At 44.6% G+C, this 20491-nt stretch overlaps 2 protein-coding genes across 7 annotated transcripts in view; one reads left to right on the top strand and one right to left on the bottom strand.

Annotated features, from left to right (window-relative positions):
* Nucleotides 1-19878, bottom strand: part of Ppp2r2d (protein phosphatase 2 regulatory subunit Bdelta) — a 29727-nt gene extending 9849 nt beyond the window's left edge. The window contains exons 1-4 of the mRNA XM_005351436.2: nt 19795-19878; nt 19614-19711; nt 16270-16300; nt 3357-3396 (exon numbers count right to left, since the gene is read on the bottom strand). Coding sequence (XP_005351493.1) covers nt 3357-3396; nt 16270-16300; nt 19614-19711; nt 19795-19801 — 176 coding nt within the window. The 5' untranslated portion in view covers nt 19802-19878. The remainder of the gene's footprint in view (nt 1-3356; nt 3397-16269; nt 16301-19613; nt 19712-19794) is intronic.
* A 165-nt stretch (nt 19879-20043) lies between these two features.
* LOC102000511 (MAPK-interacting and spindle-stabilizing protein-like) overlaps nt 20044-20491 on the top strand; it is a 12872-nt gene continuing 12424 nt past the window's right edge. For 3 of the 6 annotated variants that reach the window (XM_026781118.1, XM_026781121.1, XM_013347987.2), the window contains exon 1: nt 20044-20349. The gene's annotated coding sequence lies outside the window, so the exon portion shown is untranslated. The remainder of the gene's footprint in view (nt 20350-20491) is intronic. The other 3 variants (XM_005351434.3, XM_005351433.3, XM_026781119.1) reach the window with 1 other exon arrangement.

The following is a 20491-nucleotide window of genomic DNA, read 5'->3' as shown; positions in this document are numbered from 1 at the left end:
GGATCTCTGTGAGTTCGAGACCAGCCTGGTCTACAGAGCTAGTTCCAGGACAGGCTCCAAAGCCACAGAGAAACCCTGCCTTGAAAAACCAAAAAAAAACCAAAAAAAAAAAAAAAAAGAGTTCACCAGTACATGTGAACTCTGGAGGTCTGGTTTCACTGACTCAATACCTGGTGTCCTAGCATACACAAACTTGTCTAGACTGGAATGCTTTTATTTGAAAAGTAGGATATGATCTTAAAAAATTATTATTATTATTTTGGTTTTTAGAAACAGGGTTTCTCTGTGTAGCCTCAAACTCACAGAGATCCACCTGCCTCTACTTCCCAAGTGCTGGGATTAAAGGAGCGTGGCACCACCACTCGGCAGGAAATTTTTATTTTTAAGATGTATGTATGTATGTATTTAACGTACATGAGCTCATGTATACCTTTCTGCCAGAAGAGGGCACCAGGTCCCATTACAGATGATCATGAGCCATGTGGTTTCTGGAAGCTAAACTCAGGACCTCTAGGAGAGGAGCCAGTGCTCTTAACTGCTGAGGCATCTCTCTGGCCCTGGAAAATAACTTTTAAGGATAACAACATAAAGCACCCTGGTTGGGCTTATTAAAAAATGGTACCTAATTTTAAAATACTTTATATAAATAAATGATATTTTTTAATACACAGGAACGTTTGCTTGAAGGCATGTATGTGTACCTCATGCATGTAGTACACTCAGATAGCAAAAAAGGTGGCATATTCCCTGAGACTTGAGTTACAGTGGTTGTGAGCCTTCATGTGGGTGTTGGAAACTGAGTCCAGGCCCTCTGCAAGAGAAGTCAGTGCTCTTTAAACATTGCATTACCTCTCCAGCTTCCTAAATTTGATTCTTACACAATAATAACAGAAGGCACGGGTATTAAAACAGAAATAAAGAAGTGTAAGTATCAAAACAGTTATATTACTCAGCTAGCCTCTGTACAAACTACAGACAGTTTGTACAGTGTCCTGTACCATTTATTATCAGTATCATTCATATAATGAGACAGTGAGAATCCTCAAAATTTTTTAAGACATACATACATAAAAATTTTTAGTCTTGAGTAGGTTCACCAGAGGTAAAGATTATGGGTTCAAAGACCAATTAAAATAAGCACTGAAAAAGTTCTTTGGTGTTTAGAGACAGTAGGTTGTAGCTGTTTTCTCTCCTCTCGTTCTCTACTTGGCTTGTTTCTAGCCAGCTTCTTATATTATCCTGTCTACCTTATGCATTTGGGTTTTACCTATCTCTATTTCTGTATTTTTCTTTCCTTCTTATTCCATGGCTGGCTGTGTGGCTGGTCCCCAGCATCCTCCTTTCCTTCTCTTCTCAGCTGTTCCCACCTTTCTCCCCAGATTTCTTCCATTTATTCTCTCTGCCTTTTTCCTGCCTCACTACTGGCCGTTCAGCTCTTTATTAGACCAATCAGGTATTTTAGACAGGCAGAGTAACACAGCTTCACAGAGTTAGAATGCAACACACCTTTGCATCATTAAGTAAATATTCCACATCAGGAATATAATACAATCAGGACTTATAATACATTAGGTCAAGAAATATGTTCCCGCCAGGCGGTGGTGGCGCACGCCTTTAATCCCAGCACTTGGGAGGCAGAGGCAGGCGGATCTCTGTGAGTTCAAGACCAGCCTGGTCTACAAGAGCTAGTTCCAGGACAGGCTCCAAAACCACAGAGAAACCCTGTCTCGAAAACAAACAAACAAACAAAAAAATATGTTCCATGGCCCAGTGTCTCCTCTGTGTCTTTATGGGTGTCCCTGAAGTCACTAAGTTCACTGCAAGGCCTATATCAGTCATGGGTAGCATTGCTGGCCTGGTAGTGTAGTATCACACTCAACCTTGCAGACTCCGTCCTCTGCTCTTGAAGAGAAAGTGGCCAAGATTGGGCAGCGCACATTCACTGCAGCTGCTGGTGGAGTTTGGCCTTGCCTCTTATGTGAGAAGCAGGAAGATTCCTTGATAAGTCATTAGAGGCTACAAGGGAGCTCCGACTCTGGGAGCTCACTCTTACAGCTAAGAAACTGCAGCTGTGGGCTGGGTAAGCCCAGGCACCATGGCCACCCTGTTCAAGATCAGCAAACTGAAATAGGAGCTCTTCTCCAGCTCTAAGGTGTGGCAAGAGTCTCTGGAGCAAATGAATGGCGTGTGTCCCTGTTGGGGGTGGGAAAGAAATAGGCTCCGTTCCTTGGTGGGGGGAGAAGCTGTCGTATCGTCCAAAAAAGGATCTAGGGTAGATCTGGAGATATATTTGGAGGATAGTCTTACACATTTCAGCTGTGTCACCTGCTGCCTAAATGACAACAAGGCCGGAGACAATCTGAGGCAGTCTGGGCATATCCTGTGGATGGACTCTGTAGTTCATGTGGCGGTAGGATAGCTGATTTACTACAATTCTACAGTTGCCTTGAGGCCAGTCATGTTGTAGATAGATCTTTGTGTTTCTGTCCCCCAAACTATACTAAAGTAGGAAGTTTGCAGAGATAAATACTCTACAGCTTTTCAGGTCAGTAACAACTGTCAACAAAAAACTAGAATTACATGACGAGAGGGAGTTCAGCTAAGAACTGCCTCAATCGGATTGGCCTGTGGCCAGACTGTAAAGCATTTTCTTTTTTCTAGGTAGTGGTGGCAGGCAGGGTAGGGATGGCAGTTGCCAGGGTCTCGTTTTGCTTCCCCGGCCCCCAAGTTTCTGCCCTGGTAACTTTCAATGATAAACTATAACCTATAGGCTGAAATAAGCCCTTTCTTCCTCAAGTTTCTTTTGGTCATAGTGTTTGTCACAACAGAAAGGCAACTAGAACACAGCTGTAAGCACCTTCTCTACAAGTAAGAACAACCAAAGGTTGAAACCACTATTAAGAACTCCCAAATGAATAGATGCAATTCTTAAGAATTGTAAGATGAGATCAAACTGTGTCCTGCTCTAAGTTACTCCTTACTGTGGAAAAGTGATTTTTGAGAAACCTTGTTTTTAAAAACAAAAACCAAAGACCTGGATCTTTTTAGGCTATGCCCCATCCCAAGAGACTCCATTTTATAAGCAGTATTTGATTCCATTATGAGAATGTAGGAAAACTCTGTACTTGGGTGGACACTGTAAACAAACACCATCTGCCTGGTACCATCCACAGACTCAAGTTGAGCTGATAAAAAGTAGAAAGGGTGCCATCCTGTAAATTTATCAAAGTAAATGAGGACTACAGAAGCACAAGAGCATATTAAGTCATCACCAGGAAAGCCAAGCCTGGCATTTCCAGACTGGGGAAAAGGTGCAGCTCCCTCAAATGGAACCTATACAGAGGTAGGCAACTTACACTGTGATGCGATGGCCATACCAACCTGTCATCTGATCACCTGGGTGTGCACCAAGGCACCCAAAAGCAGAAAACTCCTGACTGCCTCAGGGATTTCAGGTCGGCCTGGTCTATGATGTAACCTGCTCCAACTGCTGTCTCTCCATTCAACCCAGTACCGTCTGGACCTGCCATCAACCATCTTCCCATATATTTACCTGGATCTGGTTCTATACTTTGCGTCTCCAGCCTCCCCAAACCTCACTTTTGCAGCTTAACTCTGATCCTAAGGTGGTGGCAGTATCTTCAGCAGGCCCCTGTTTGAGTATGATCTGTTGCTTCTTTGCCTCTCCACCAGCTTCTGCTTCCCAGGCTTCTTTGCAACTTCCTGAATTCTGCTAGGGCCTCTTTAACCTCTGTAGCCTACATGTATGTATAGAGATATTACTAATGATGCGTAATGCATGATTTGAGTGTTAATATTAGTAATTACAATGGGAACAAAAGAACCAGTTTATCTCAGCTGTCAAAGAAAACAGGATTATTTGGCAAACTGCAACCAATGAAACTACTACACCTTGTGAATTTATTGTTATTCAAAAAACTCTAACACAGTGGAAAGGCAGAAATGCATCTGTCTGTTTCTGACAGAACACTCTTAACACTGCACAGTGTACTAATCAAGTAACTGCCAGTAGTTTTCCTGTAGACATCTCAGAGCTGACTTGACCATATGCTGATCCCACTGTGGGGGCTACTTTCCTCAAAATGCTTCAGTTGGTTAAGTACTGGACTATATTTTTCATTTCTTTGAGAGAGGGTCTCACACAGCTCAGGCTGACCTTGAACTCCTAATCCTCATCACAACGGTCTGTCCAGTCCTACTCCCCCAACCTCCAAGGCAGGCAGACCTGAGTCTCTTTCAGAGGTAGCTTCTGCCACTCTCCTCCCCACTTCTCTCCTTCCCTTCCCCCTCCATAGACCACTAAATAAATATCCAACCTCACTCTGCATGGTGTGCCTATCCATATCCATCTGTCTCTCACCCACCAGGGCTGCAGCTCCTCATGGGACTGGCTGCTCCTCCGAGTACTCTCACCCACCATGTGGCTCCCTGCCTACCTGGCTGCCTTGGTGGGCTGCTGTGGTCTCATGCCCGCTACCCACCACTGCTTGGGGACCTGCGGCATGTTCTCATGGCCTGTGGCCTGCTGCCCACTGCTGCCACTCGGGGATATGCAGCATTTCTGCCACTGCGCCCTTCAGGGAACCTGCAGCATTTTTACTTAAACCATAACAAGGATCGTACATAATTTGTGACTTAATGGAAATTATTTCTCAGCACTGGATAGACTTGGGAGTTCCTCTCTTAAAAGATTTGGTTTGTTTTAATTAAGCTGAAAATCACTGACAGCTAAAACATCATTAATTATGTAAGTGTCTATCCTCTGGGTATAAAAGACACAGATTTAGTCCTTTTTTAGACCAATAGAAAAAATTTTAATTTCATTCAAGCATACTAAATTATTTTGAGAATTTTAAGGGTAATAGGTTAGAGTTGTGGCTAATTGGTAGATCACTTGTCTGCTATACACAAAACACTGGGTTCAATGCAGGAGTGAAGTGTATGCCGCTAATCAAAGTACCCCAGTCTGGTCATTGGAGGCTCATATCTGTAATCTCAGCTCTTGGAAAGCAGAGGCATGAGTGTAATGGTAAAAATAAAATGGTGCCATTCCCTGAGTGGTGGCAGCGGGCATGGGGCCAAGCGGGCCACCAAGGCAGCCAGGTCCCAGGGATGGAGCCGTGTGGCAGGGCAGCCAGTTCCATGAGGAGCTGCAGCCATGGCAGGTGAGGTGAGACAGCAGATAGGGACGCCATGCAAAGTGAGGTTGAATTATTTATTTAGTGAGTTATGGAGGGAAAAGGGAAGGGGAGGAGGGAGAAGAGTAGGGAGAAGAGCAGAACAGAGAGAGAGAGACAGAGACAGAGAGGGGGAGGGGAGAAGGGAGAGAGGTAGAGATGGAAAAGAAAGACTCCAGCTGCAGGCAAGCAGGAAGATCTGCCTGCCTAGGTGGTGGACTGGGGTGGAGGGGGAATGGAGAAGGGGGAGGGGTAATTGGGGAAAGGGTGTGGGCGGAGCTTGTCTCTTAAAGGGATAGGAAAGACCATTACAATCCTAAAGATGGAAACACTCTTTGTAAAGATTAAATAAGCTCGAAAGCTAAAATGCACACATGAAATGTGAACAGATTGTAAAACCAGTAAAATTTAAATAATCAACCTCAATTCATTCTGATGAATGCCATTTTACAATAGGAGACCAATGTTAAAATCATAAACATGGTATTAACACAGGGTACCGATCAATTTCTAAATTATATTCTTTGTTGAGGTTATTCAATTTGCCTATTAGAGTGCTCACACAGAACTGGTTGCAACTTCACTGTGGTGTCAGAGACCACTGAGGTTCTTAACTGTAAAAGTGGTGGTCCAGCTGCTACAGAAGGCCTTTCTGACCATCCACAGTACTCCACTGAGGCAATTTCAGCTATTGTGCTCCAAGGCCAGATAGTCTAGTTAGAGAAGCATTTCCTGGGGCTAGTCCCATTTCTTGTTCCTGAGATGCTGGGTGACCTCAATGTAGCACCCCCACCCCAGGATACCACTAAAACGCTAAAGTTCAGAATGCAGACAGTCAGTCCTCCAAGACCACTTGTTCACATTGTCTTCATAGTGGCTCTACTTTTAAAACAAAACACACACCTCAGGATCTTCAGATGTGAAAAAAGACAACCAAACAAAGAAAACATTAAGAACAGAAGTCCACTAATAAGAGACCAAAAGTGACCACCATTCACTAAAAGCACTTACCATGTTAGTGTGTCTTCCTGGGGGCACAGACAACCTGTCACATCTAGGATGAGCTCCAGGGCTGGGAGGCAGCTACTGTCACTCCTGCCTGACTAGAAGGCAGTTCTACCTGAAATGTAAGCATCCTAAAAACTGCGAGGCAAAAGGAGATGGGCAACAGAAAGGAAAACACAGCTGGAGGGTGTGTTCCAGTGGCTATGGCCCAGTTGACAGTTCTGAGATGAGAGAGAAAGAAGAGTATCAGAGGGTCAGGACCAGAGTCTCCTAGGTGCAAAGGTCTGCAGGCTGAAGAGCTGATGAGCCCACACAACTGAGGCACAGATGCTGGACAAGGCCATCCTCCAGAGTAGGAAACATTCCAACCACACAAGAGGAAGAGTCTGACGGCCACACTTCGGTTGTGGGTAGAGGTATAAATAACTAGCCTCAAAACTCAATGAAAAACTAATTTCTACTTAAGATTCTATACCAAGTCATGTTTTAATTAAGGTTGAAGAAGGAATAAAAATATTTTTGAACATATAAAGTCAAATCCATCCACCAAAAAGTGCTGGATGCTACAAACTAATTGGCCTCGAGATGGTTTGTGGGTTAAGACTGCTTGCTGCTTTTTCAGAGCACCAGAGTGTGATTCCCATGTGGGGTAGCTCACAAATTGCCTGTGATTTCAGCTGCAAAGGATCTGACACTCTGAGGGCATGCTCATACACACATACACCCAAATAATAAAATCTTAAAAAGTTACAATTTGGCAAAATGAGGGCAGAAAAAAAAATTGAGATGGGGAACTTTTTTTTTTGGCTTTTTTTTTTTTTCCCCCCCAAGACAGGGTTTCTCTGTGTAACAGCCCTGGCTGTCCTGGAACTCACTCTGTAGACCAAACTGGCCTTGAATTCAAGAGATTCACCCACCTCTGCCTCCCAAGTATTGGGATTACAGGCACGTTGCCAACACTGCTCGGCTGGGATACCAGTTTTGTATAAAAGTATGAGGTAACCATTAAGTTCAGGAGAAATAAAAATATAAGAAGACATACAAATTAGTTCAATAATAACAAACATTGTAGTAAAACTGATTTTGGGAGCCCACAGGAGTGGATCTGTTCCACCTTGACTGGTGGTCAGGGAGTGCAGGCCTACTCTTGCTCCTGGAAGGTACTGACAAGGGTTTGACTAAGGTGTGACTACTATCTTGACCTAGGGTGTGGATTATTTTGGGTTTTGGTATTAAGATCATAATCACTTCTTGTGTCCTGGGTTAAAAAAAAAAAGTCTTTTGTTGCTGGAAGGTGGTGGCACGTGAGAACTTGACTCAAACAAACAAACAAACATCTGAGGTGATAATTTAGCTCAAGACAGGGGCACACACCCATAGTTCCTGCTACTTGGGATCCAAGAAACAAGGCTGAATTGTCTTATTGACAATTCAGCAAGAGCCTTCTCAAAATAAAAACAAAAAGGTCTGAGGGTGTATGTAGCTCAGCATGGAATGTTTGTCTGGTATGTCTGAAGCCTTGGGTTCAACCTCTAGTATCTGAAAAATAAGTAAAATATACAGCGCTTACTTTTTCACTCATTAAAATTTTCCCCACTCGCAGTATTTTACCTAAACCATAGAAACCTGCACACAAACATTCTCATGATGTAAACTATTTTAAAAAAAAACTACTGAATTTTGAATTCCATTCTTTCTGGTACAAATACACAGTGGCACAGAATACACTATGGGGGTCAGAGTTAACAAGAGAGAAGATATATGGGTGCCTGCATTATTCCTATCATTACATCACTACTAGTGTTTTTACTGTCAAGTACATAGGGTACATCAAGATGTGACAAGCGATCAGTACTTCAGCCCGGGTTCCTATATACAAAAGAACCGAGAGATTCCATTTATATAAGTAACTCAACTTTTTTTGTTTTTTTGTTTCAAGACAGGGTCTCTTTGTGTAGCCTAGGTGTTTTGAAACTTGTTCTGTAGACCAGGCTGGCCTCTGCCTCCTAAGTGCTGGGATTAAGGGTGTGTGCTACCACCACCCGCTTTTATCAACAATGAGCTTTTTAAACAGCTGTTTTATTGTTCTAGTTACCCAGCCCAGAGCAGGGTAATTAAAAGAGAAAATAAACCTTAATTTCAAACATGAAAAAGTAGCGGCCTAGAACAATTTACAAATGCCAGTGTGCCTTGGAAAAATGGACTGTCAGTCCACAAAGATCTTCACTAACAGTTCACAGGAGACCTGCCACTGCTTAGCTGCTATTTGTAAAATGAAAGGCATCTTGGTGTGCAGCAAAGTAAAAGCAAAGACCTTCTCAATGGCAACCCCCATCTTCATTCACATGTGACATATGTTAACTGCCAGTGCTACCCTGACCTGGGTATTTGCCAGTTTTTACAGGCTCACTGATTGGCAAGTGCTGTCACTCAACATGCCATGTTGCTCTCACCAGTTCACTGTTTCCCTGCTTTTAGGCTCTACGACCGCAAAGTATTTCTTGGTGAAATGCCAGCACATTTTTGTAGGATTCCTTTACATGGAACCACGGGGTTGCATGTCTTTTATTTTATTTATTTACTTACCTAATTATTATTGGGTTTTCTCCCTACTGAGACAGGGTCTCACTATATAGCCCTGGTTGGCCCGGAACTCTTCTCCACTTATCAGGTTGGCCTTGAACTAACTCAGTGACTGCTTCTGCTCCCACCAAATGCTGGGATTAAAGAAGTGTGCTACCGTGCCTCGCTGGGATTCATCTTTTTACACAGATGCCAATTGCCCTCTAAACATAAGCAAAGAGCGATTCTATAATGCTAAGCAAATGAATTTTTACCATTTCACATAGTTACTGATACGTGCCTACTTCTCAGTGGGTTGATGTCTAAAGGTACAATCTTGTATGAACAAGACATACAATATTGTACTATGGTAATACTTGTAGTACCGAGTACAGTTTGATGAATGAGGTCACCTACTGTGGTAGTCTCAATGTAATTGGTCCCCATAGGAAGTGGCACTATTACGAGGTGGGGGGGTAGGCTTTGAGGTTTCCTACACTGAGGATACCACCCAGAGTCTCAGTCGACTTTCTGTTGCCTGCATGATATACGACTGTTATGTCTGCCTGCATGCTGCCATACTCCCTGCCATGAAAATGGACTGAAGCTCTGAAACTATAAGCAAGTCACCCCAACTAAATGTTTTCTTTATAAGAGTTGCTGTGGTTATGGTGTCTTTTCACAATAATAGAAATGCTAACTTAGACATCTATATACAAAATACAATGCAGCTAGCTACCATGAAGAATGACTGGAGCCACAGATAACGGTGGTCTAGCATATCTGAGCACAAACAGTGGGTAAACACATCTGGACAGATGTGATCCTGACTGGAACAATTGCAGCTCTGCAGCAGCCAAAAGTGACCTGCCCACACTTCCTGGGAATCAATTTCTTTACATGTGAAATGACACTAATGAAGCAATTATAGCTAAGGGTTGTGGCCAGGATTTCAGGAGTCAAACACAAAACTACCTGCCAAGGGAAACTCGAATTACACACGAGTAAGAAAGTCACAAACAGAATTTAGGAGTCCACGAGGAGCTGCTGCTCATAAATAAATTAATCATAAACGATAAACAGATAGATAAGTACAAAGGATGGCTGAGAATATCTATACTGTTAATTACAGGTGGTGACCTAGGAGGGATTCCAAGGACAGTGGGAGGACCAAGAGAGGCTTCATTTAGCCTTTCTGCAGCTCTACCATTTGGTTTTCCATAAATAACACTGTATTTTTGTGTTTTGGAACAAAAACAATAAAATCTAGCCAGACAAGAAGATGCGATTTCTTCAAACCTGCCTTGCTCTGGTCATTCCACTGTTATTAGCTTCCTCCACGGCAGTGGGACTCAAGCTTGGTCTGTGAAACCTTTAGGAACCCTTGGAGGCCCCAAGGGTCAAAGCTCTGTTGACAATTCCACAGATCTGTGATCTGCTGAACCACTGCTGCCCTCTGTAGATGAGTAGAGGCCACAGGCGTGCAGCCCAGCACCATGCTGCAGTAGCACTCCTCAAGCTCTGCAGGACATCCATGTGACCAAAGAAAAGGGAAGGAGCCACTTTTCCTTAGGACTGTCCCCCATGAACACTGACTGGAACTTCTGACTTGACTTGCTTCCCACACTGTAGCCAGCCTTTTCTGTGTTTTCACAAAGCCTGTTTGCTACTTCTTCATAAACAACTGTCTCCAGGAAAAGCACCTCATTGCCATTGTTTCCACGGAATGCTATCTTCATTTGGAACCACTTACCAATGTTGGTTATTCAGACTTTGACATGTGGTAGATTTTTTGAAAATGAGAAGTGAGTCTTTTACTTCAGAGAAAAGTATGAATAAAATCTGTCGTCAGTAATAAAACCAGGTTTTCAAAAATACATTAAACTTTGGAGAGCTTCTATCTACTGCTGCTGGTCCCAAGCCCCATTTCCACAAGAGCAAGAACTATGGAGCCTGACCCGACAAGTTCCCTGATGGCCAGGTGGCAGAGGCAGGAGTATCTCTGTGAGTTCAATGCTAGCCTGGTCTAGAGAGAGTTTCAGGACAGCAAGGGTTACACAAAGAAACCTTGACTCAAAAACAAACAAACACAAACCAAACCCTGATGGTCCAGATACCAAGGTACAGCTAAAGAACAAAACCCAAACTAAGGAGTAGAACAACCACCATTCCCTAGAAAGAGTAATCGCGTCTCCATTTGCTAACTACACTTTGAAGTCAAATTTTCTTCATGAACTTCAACAACCAACTGTGACAGACCCAACCTGGTAACAGATCTGAGGACCAGTTGTCTCTTAATAAGCATTTAAAGGAATTTCTAAGTGTAAGACAATAAATAGCATTCTTTTCATTAAACCTAATTCATAATTTTTTTCATTAACAGTAATTTTTTTTTTAAAAAAATTAAGCTGTTCTAGTTTCAGATATAGTAAATATTGACAGGTCTAATTCACACAGGCTTTTCTGGGTCAACTTACTAGACCTGGATGGAGGTGGGGGTTCCTTGGACTTCCCACAGGTCAGGGAACCCTAAGTGCTCTTCCGGCTGAGGAGGGAGGGGGACTTGATTGGGGGAGGGGGAGGGAAATGGGAGGCGGTGGCGGGGAAGAGACGGAAATCTTTAATAAATAAATAAATTAAAAAAATAAAAAAAATATTAATTGATGGTTTAAAAAAAATTAAGCTGTTCTAGTTTCAGATATAGTAAATATTGACAGGTCTAATTCACACAGGCTTTTCTGGGTCTCCAGTAAGACGTCTGAGAATCAGGATTTATAGTGAAGTCAGCAAGGTAGACTTTTACCTGAGCAGCAGCAGGCCTGGTCCTTTTGATGAGCTGCAGCTACTTTCCTTCTGTAAGAAGGTTTGAGGTCAGCAAGTAAAGGTTTGTCCCCACATTGATGCACAATGCCTTTCTATGTGTCCTGCCTTTCTGTACTCTGACTGGCATCAAGCTGAAGAGACAAGTCTAACACATGACATAGGACACTGTCAAACAAAGTCAGACCAAGTGAAAGGACAGTCCAGAGTGCAAAGCCTGAACTATTACCATCTGGCTCTTTGTGGAAACCTATACAAATTCCCGAGTTTGATTTTCTCCCTAGAACTTGTGCTCCTCCACCCACAGCCAGTCTCATATAGTTACTGTGTTATTAAGCATTTCTGCTTGCCAAAGGCCCAAGTCGGATTCTCTTACATCTCAGAAAGCCATGCTTCTTATACCTTTCCACAAAACTTTTTTTTAAAAAAGATTTATTCATTCATTAATTATGTAGACAGTGTTCTGGCATGTATTCCTACACACCAGAAGAAGGCACCAAATATCAATATAGATCATTATGAACCACCATGTGGTTGCTGGGACTTGAACTCAGGACCTCTGGAAGAGTAGTCTGTGCTCTTAATCTCTGAGCCCTTCCCCCCCTCCAGCCTTTAAAGATTTTATTTATTTATTTATTTATTTATTTATTTATTTATGTATGTATGTATGTATGTATGTATGTATGTGTGAGTGTTCTGTCTGTATGTTCATCACTTGAATGCTGGAAGAGGGCTTTGGATCCCATTTTAAATGGCTGTGAGCCACCATGTGGGTGCTGGGAACTAAACTCAGTACCTCTTGAAGAGCAACCAGCGCTCTTAAGGACTGAGGCAGCTCTCCAGCCTCTCCACAAAGCACTCTTTACCTCACATAATTTTCTTCTTCTCATGCCCTGATTTCCTCCCCTCCACCTCTACCTTCCTCTGTGCAGTGCTCACTCTCTCTGGTTCTCTACATATCCTAGATCTAGCAAGGATGCAATGCCCTACCCACTGACTAAACTTCATTTCTGCACTTCCCAGGCCAACCATGGGCAGCCCTTCAGTGCACTGTGCTGACTTCTTTAGCCTTATACCACTATTCCTTCCCCATGCCTCCCACAGCAGCACAGGGTCAGCTCCTCTATGGTAAACCCTAGGAACCAGCTGTGTGTCCCTGCTTGCCAATGTTTTCTGATTTCCCAGGACTTTCATTATGGGTAAAGTCCCCACTTTTTGGATGGGGAAATAGAAGTATTCTGCTAAGCTGACACAGAACTAGTAAGAGGATGGAAACAGGGTTTGTACCCACATCTATGCACAATGCCTTTCCATGCATCCTGCCTTTCTGTACTGAGTGGCATCAAGTTGAAGACACAAGCCCAACATGACATCAAGTAAAAGGACAGGCCACAGTCCACAGGCAGGTTTGAAGAGCAGCTAGAGCAGGGATCTACCAACAAGGTGCAATGTGATGGAATAAGAAGGATCAGTGGCCTGTTGAGAATAGACAGGAAAAGAATAATCCTGAACAGGAAGAAGGAGGAGCAATGACGCAAGGATCGCAACACCACAGGGTTAACAGCGAAAAAAGGTCAAGACGATAGTCCAGAAGACAGGATTCAATAGACTGCAGAGGGGAAAAGGAACCCCTGCTTAAATACAGTTACATCCAAATATTTCAAGTTGGTTATTTAACATCCAGATTAGTACTGTAACCAGTAACAAAAATACTGCACTTTTCTGATCATAAATCTTTTGTTGTGGTTTCTAGACAATCAAGGCTCAGCAGGGCCCTCACAACTGGTAACTGCTGAACACACTCCGAACCCAGGATCTCCCTTTAAAAAGAAAATTCCACATCAAGGACTAAAAACAGTGTTCATTTAATGGTAAACACAGTCTTGGAAACTACACCTGATTATGTAACTGTGACCAGGCCAACTCTTTGATCATAGAGCTAACTTTAAAGATTCAAGTGGTTGACCCAGTAAGGAAGAAGAACTGCAGGGATCTTAGGGAGAGGAGGTGTCTGATCCCCCCCCCCCCCCGCTGAGTTCCACTGCAAACTTACTACTACTGGATCACTCCTTCACTGATGCTTTCCCTGACACACTTTCCTACAGGCAGAATGAAAACGCTGCAACAGTGTGCAGAACTTAGACAGGAAATAATTCAACTTCCCAAACACCTTGTGCCACTGAAAAAGAAAGGGAAAAAATACACAGACCATGATAATCACCAATTTCCATTTTCTGCATGCAGAATCAATCCTAACACATAAAGACTGTGATTAAATATCTCCACATTCCCCACATTTAACTATCTATGATTTTTTTTTTTTTTTTTTGGTTTTGAGACAGGGTTTCTCTGTGTAACTTAACTGCCCTAGCTGGCTTGGAAGTCAGAGATCTGCCTGCCTCTGCCTCCTGAGTGCTGGGATTAACCAGCAGCGCCCCACTGTAGGGCTGAGATTTTTTCCTTCAAAGAAACATAGTTACTTTCTGACTTTAGCCCAATTTCCCTTCATTTGTTACATTCCAGGTTTCTTTCAAAACACCACATGATCACTAAGGAGGGCCTCTCTTTCTCTCTTTATGCGGGATCACCCAGTTTGCCAAGTCACTTATAATCAGTCACCAGGGTTCACCCTGGAGTTAAGCACATAGACCTTTACCTTAACTTAGGTTAAAAGCAAAACAAAAAAACAACAAAAAAAGCTAACATTGAAGTTAAAGCAATACCTCATGGATTAATTAAGAAATGACAGGGCTGGTAAGATAGCTCAGTGGACAGGTACTTGCTACCAAAACTGATGAACCAAGTTTAATTCCTGGAACTCATATGAACCACTCCCCTAAATTGTCTTCTGACGTCTGCTCTCCAAATATAGTTTAAAAAGAAACAGGTTATCCAACCCCAAGTGGCCAGTCCTAAACACACCCATAAAAGCAACACTACTAAATAGATTCTATAGGTTGTATTTATTCTTCCTTATGTATGTGGGTGTGTCTGTAACAGTTATAAAGAAAGAGGTCAAGTATTTGAGAGGTAGTGGGGGTTATAGGAGGAATTGGAAGAGGCTGAGGAAGGTGTAGAAATGACAAAAATGAAGAAAAATAAATTATTACAACAAAGTTATTAAACAAAGACAAGACACTTAAAATTTCAAGTTCTGAAATGAAACTAGTTGTTATCCCACTGGTTGATCTTGTCATACGAAGCTCAAAAACACCAAATTCAATGTAAGACTCTCCTCTCCTTCATCAGTTTCTTCTGAAAAAGCAACAAACACAAAAAAGGAGAGGCCTTCAGGTTCCCTGTGAGGTGACTGAAAACTTGTTTTAAAAGGAGTAGCCAGGCACCAGGCAGTGGTGGCACACGCCTTTAATCCCAGCACTTGGGAGGTAGAGGGAGGTGGATCTTTATGAGGCCAGCCTGGTCTACAAGAACTAGTTCTAGGACAGGCTCCAAAGCTATAGAGAAACCCTGTCTCAAAAAAACCAAAAAAGTAGTCTGTCTTATAGGGCTCCAGGTACTACTTGTCTGTGAGGCTTACTTTTTGATGTTAAGCTTGAGAAAATGAGGAGACACTTGAACTTTTTACTACTGACCTTGTTTTATCTGATAAGCATCACCCAACTCCTCCAAGAAGAGGTTTCTCAGTGTAGTCTTGACTAAACTGGAACTCACTAGGCTGGCCTTGAATTCAGAGATCTGCCTGCGCGTCTCACAGAGTGCTGGGGTGTGTGCACCACACCAGGCTATAAGCATTCCTTTTTAAAGCATGAAGTTTCCCCGTGTTTTCAACTGCTAGTGGTACAATGTCTGCTAAATGGACAGATTCCACAAGGGGCTTCCCCAGGGCTAGCTAATACTGGTTCCCAGAACAGCAAGGCACTAGGTAAAACTGGTTCCCAGAACAGCAAGGCACACACAGGCTTTGGAAACAGGGAGCATAATTCCACACCCTCACTCTGTTCTGGTATGGCTATGGAGCTGACTGAGCCTTGTCTGTACATCTGAAACTGGGAAGAGCAGCATTTCAGATGGGTAAAGGTAAAGTTAACTGGCACAGGTAGTGCCTCTGCACAATTTCTGGCACACAAACCACTCATTAATGTTAGCTATTACTGCATTTTGACTAGATCCTGTGCAAGGCCTAGGAAAGGGGAGCTAGCAGCCAGTCTCTAGTCTTGAGAACTCAGTATACCAAGTCCAAACACACAGAAGATTGTAATGTCATGTAATATTCACCAAGTTCAGGGATAGAGTAGGAGCTAGTTGTGAGTCACTGCACATCACAAAATCTGCCCAAATAACCAACCCCAAAGCAGTAACTAAAGCCTAGTACTTGTAAGTCCCCAGAGTTTGCCATTTTGATTCTTCCTTTCTAGTCTACTCTCCAACACGGGAAGAAAAGCCAATCACTATTGTCAGCCACGCTCCCATCTGGCCAACAGTAGGACAATTACTAATTTTCCTGCGCGCCCAGCTTGCTTCCATTTGCGGGTCTATGAAACTCACAGACCACACAATGAAACCATGACTTTGAGCAGAAATGGTGACCTGACTCACAGAAAATTGTTTTTTTTATTGTATTTGTATTTATTTATGTATTATTAGTTTATTAGTGCTCTGTCTGTATATATGCCCGTGTGCCAGAACAGGGAATCAGATCCCATTATAGATGGTTGTGAAACACCATTATATTTGCTGGGAACTAAACTTAGAACCTCTGGAAGGTTCTAAGTGCTCTTAACCACTGAGCAATCTCTCCAGCCTGCTCTAATTCTTATACACATAAAAATAAAGTGTATGCAGTTCAATATTGTATCAGAGGTTATTAGGTTAAAAACAGAACAAAACCAAAAAGAAACAAAAGCCCCTTTTATCTTGCCTATTTACACCCTGCCCTCTGTCCCTCATGCTCTCTGGGTATTGCCTGCCAGGTCAGAAGACCTCAGACTTAATCTCTAGGACACATCTATCTGTGGCCAGGACAGCAGAAAGACAAGCCAGGAGCAGGGCTACATGGAATTTTGCAGAGCTGAACAAAAAACCTCATAGGCTACAAGTTTCAACAGATAATCTGGCCATACCTTAGGTTCTCAAATCCAGGCATCAGCACATGAAATAAACCCCTTGAAATGCCACCTTCTAATTATCGCTCACTAACATTTCTTCTTCAAGCTTGAGTTTGGATAGGACTGAGGTAGTGATTCTTGTTGCTACAAGTCCTAGTTCCAATACCTTTGCCTTTTTAAACCATCACTGATAACTCAAACAACACCAAAGTTCCGTCTGATAAAAACAATATTATAAATGATGGACTAAGAAGTATTTGGATTAAAACACAGAACATACAATTAAAAAGAAAAATACAGGTAATTACCACAGTATTATACACACATTCAAAAGACGTGCCAACTAAAATTCAAGTTTTACTTAAAATAGGGGTTAAAAAAATACAAAACAAAACAACAACAAAAAGTCAGGCAGAGGTGGTACGTGAACACAGCCTTTAATCTGGGGAGGTGGAGGCAGGCAGAACTCTGAGCTCAAGGCCACTCAGGAACACAGAGTTCCAGGACAGCAAGGGCTACAGAGAAACCCTTGCCTAGAAACAAACAAACAAACAAAACCCACAAAACTTAAAACACAACACAAAAAATCTAATCAGTTTTAACATGAGCAACAAAATATTTCTACCAAGATTTCTATAGGAAAGAATGCCATTTTCTCTCCCTCTCTCTTTCTTTTCTTTCTTTCTTTTTTTGGTTTTTCGAGATGGGATTTCTCTGTAGCTTTGTAGCCTGTCCTGAAACTAGCTCTTGTAGGCCAGGCTGGTCTTGAACTCACAGAGATCCGTCTGCCTCTGCCTCCCGAGTGCTGGGATTTAAGGGTGTGTGTTACGGCCGAAGAATGCCATTTTCTATAAATTTAAACTTTCTATAAAGTCAGTATAAATTCATTTAACCTATCAGTTAAAAAAAATAAAACCACACAGAAACCAGAAATTAAGGCTGACTCACCATTATTACCACAGTTACAATAAATCACAGGAGAAAGGTTGACCTATCACCTACTTGGCACATGCAAAATGAAACACAGTAATATAGTTTATGACAATACAGAAGAAACAAAATCAATAAACTACTTCACATAAAAGTCATCTGGCTTCAATCTCAAACCATGTACCTCTGCAACTTTCGGAGAGCAGTTATGGGCCAAGACAACTTGGTTTGGTCTTGTCCCCTGGGACCATAGGCCTCCAGAAGTTCAAGGGTCAAGAGTCAAGCGAGACACCGAGGGAGGGAAACAAGAAGCAGGACAGGACACCCGAGTAGAGGCTGCTGGTGGCAAGGAAGGTGGGTGGATGAACAGACTCCTTTTAAAACAACGTGAAAGGTCCATGCCTATTAGATGGCTGAACAAGTTGCAAGGACTGACATAAAACATTAATGCTCAGGTCTCTATGGTTTTATTCCACGACCCTCAAGCTCCCTCAATTCCCCGCCTACTGACCCACAACAAAGGTTGTGACTAGGGGAAAGACGCGCCAAAGAATTCAAGGCCAAGGCCGGGTGTGGCAGGGCACGCCTTCAATCCTAGCACTCAGGTAGTTGACACCTTCAATTTCTGGCAGAGGCAGGCAGAGTTTGAGGCAACCTGGTGTACAAACCTGGCTTCAGAACAGCCAGGGCTGTCGTGTGGGGAGATAATTCAAGGCCAGCCTCAGTTACACAGGGAGTGTGAGGCTAATTTGGGCTACTTGAAACCCTGTCTCAAAAAACAAACAAAAACAAAAAAGAAAACAAGTAAATTTGAAGGAGTAAGTGGGGAGGAGGGGATGGTATGACGGCTGAGCAGGTAAAGTCACCTGGGACTCACCTGGTTAAGAATCAACTCTTGACAAGTTGTCCTTTAACCTCAACCTGTGTAGGGTCACGAACACACCCACAAACACACAATATAAACAAATAATATTGCAGAGGAGAAAAGTATGTCCTTGAGAAATCCCAGCACTTGGGCAGGATGGGGGCAGACAGGATTGCCTTGGAGTTCAAGGCCTGGGCTATAGCACCAAGAACTTTTTTCTCAACCAAACAAACTCAAACCAAACTAAAACAAAAATTAGAACGCAGTCTGGGGAAGTGACTTTGAAAGAGCAGTGGAGGAAGAGAAAACACTAAGCAGTGGAACGCCACTACTGCAGAGCTTCAGGAGACCTCATGGCCAAGTAAGTCCCTCTTGCTCAAGACCAGTGTCTATCTGGCCCGAGACAGGATCGGGCAGCCTGGCACACCTAGGCCACCGGGGAGAGCACCGGAGCAGCCAGTGTCTCAGAGTCCAGGCTCACACCGAAGGGGCCCAGAAACCAATAACCCTACATGGATCTCCTTTTCCCTGTACAAGCGTCAAGGAGAACAGAGTCCATGGTCCCCTTTTATACTACATGGGCCCTTACATCAGTGTCTCAGACCTGATTCAACCCACAGGGCCTCAAGACTAAGGACCATTACCGCCTCCCCCCCTCCCCCCCAATGGGCCTCATCTCATCCTATAGTACCAGCTCCTAGCTCAATCTCAGCGTCTACAGCCCTGTCTCCCTACAGTCTCTGGGGGCCTGCAATCAAGACAGTTGTACACCCTAGACTCCAGAGACCTGTGGCCACAAGCCTACCTTACCCCGCATGCCTTGATCTGTGTCTCCCGCCTAATCTCCTCGGATTCCCCACAGCCTTCCGAGGCTGGCCTCCACGGCCATCTGCCCACTGACCCCCGAGGCCGGCGTCCACGGCCATCTCCCCACAGCCTCCCGAGACTAGCGTCCAGTGCCGTCTCCCCAACAGACCCGCGAGGCGGGCCTCCACTGCAGTTTCTCCCCACGCAGGCGTCCCCAGCCGGCTCCCCACGGCCGCCCCTCCCTCTCTTCAGCCGCCGGCCGGCCGAGGGTCTCCCAGGACAGCGCCGGCCAGGCAGGCAAAGGCCGCCGCATCCGGGCCGACGGCCGAGAGTGACCTTGCGCCCGGGTCTTGGTCGGACCTCACCTTCCGCCACGTCCTCGTCGACAGCGCCCTTCACTTGCGAGAAGCACCACTGGAAGTCGTTGCCGCCCGCCGGGCAGCCGCCTCCTCCGGCTCCTGCAACAGAGCGCGCCCGTCAGGCCGGCCCCGCCCCGTCCCACCACCGTCCGTCCACCCGCCCGCTCGCGCACGGCCCTTACCTGCCATGGAGCGGGCGGGACGCGCCCAGCCGAGCGCGGCCGACCGAGGCGCTCCGAGCGCTCAGCCCCGGCCGCCGCCGCCGCTCCCGCCGCCGCTCCCGCTGCCGCCGGGGAGGGAATTTTTTCCCTTTTCAAAATGGCGCCCAATGCCCGTCGCCCCGCTGGATGACGTCATCCCCCTCCGCCTCCTCCGACGGCCAGTGCCGCGGGGGCTGCCGGGGGCGCACCGTGCGCCGACTGCGTCTGCGCGAGCCGTCTCGAGGCTGGAACCGCGTAGTCGCTGCGGGCCGTGGAAAGAGTGTCTTGGAATAGTCCACCGACAGGTACAGGCGGCCTTCTCGAATTGTATTAAGGGCCAGGACGCGGCACCCCTGCGTCTTTAAGGGCTTCAGATTTGGCTTCTGCGGCCGGCTGGACTCTCTGCTCGTAGGCCCGGGCCCTTCCCACTGCTGAACCAACGGGAACTCGGTACCTCCGTGAATCTGCCAATAGAGAGCGCTCGGCCGTGGGCAGGCGGGGCCTCTGAGTCTTCAGCATCTGGAGCCCAGCACCTGAGTGCGTAATTTTGCCCATTTCCCACGCTCTCTTGCCCCAGGATCTTTCTTAGCTTTTGCGCACCGTTAGCATGAGAGTGCACCTTCAGAGGTTCCTTGATCTCGTAGTATAGCCCCATGGAGCCGTTGTCGTCTTTTGCTTT

This window comes from Microtus ochrogaster, chromosome 8, assembly GCF_000317375.1.
Source record: "Microtus ochrogaster isolate Prairie Vole_2 chromosome 8, MicOch1.0, whole genome shotgun sequence".
Lineage (NCBI taxonomy): Eukaryota > Metazoa > Chordata > Mammalia > Rodentia > Cricetidae > Microtus > Microtus ochrogaster.
This window is presented reverse-complemented; position numbering and strand designations above follow the sequence as displayed.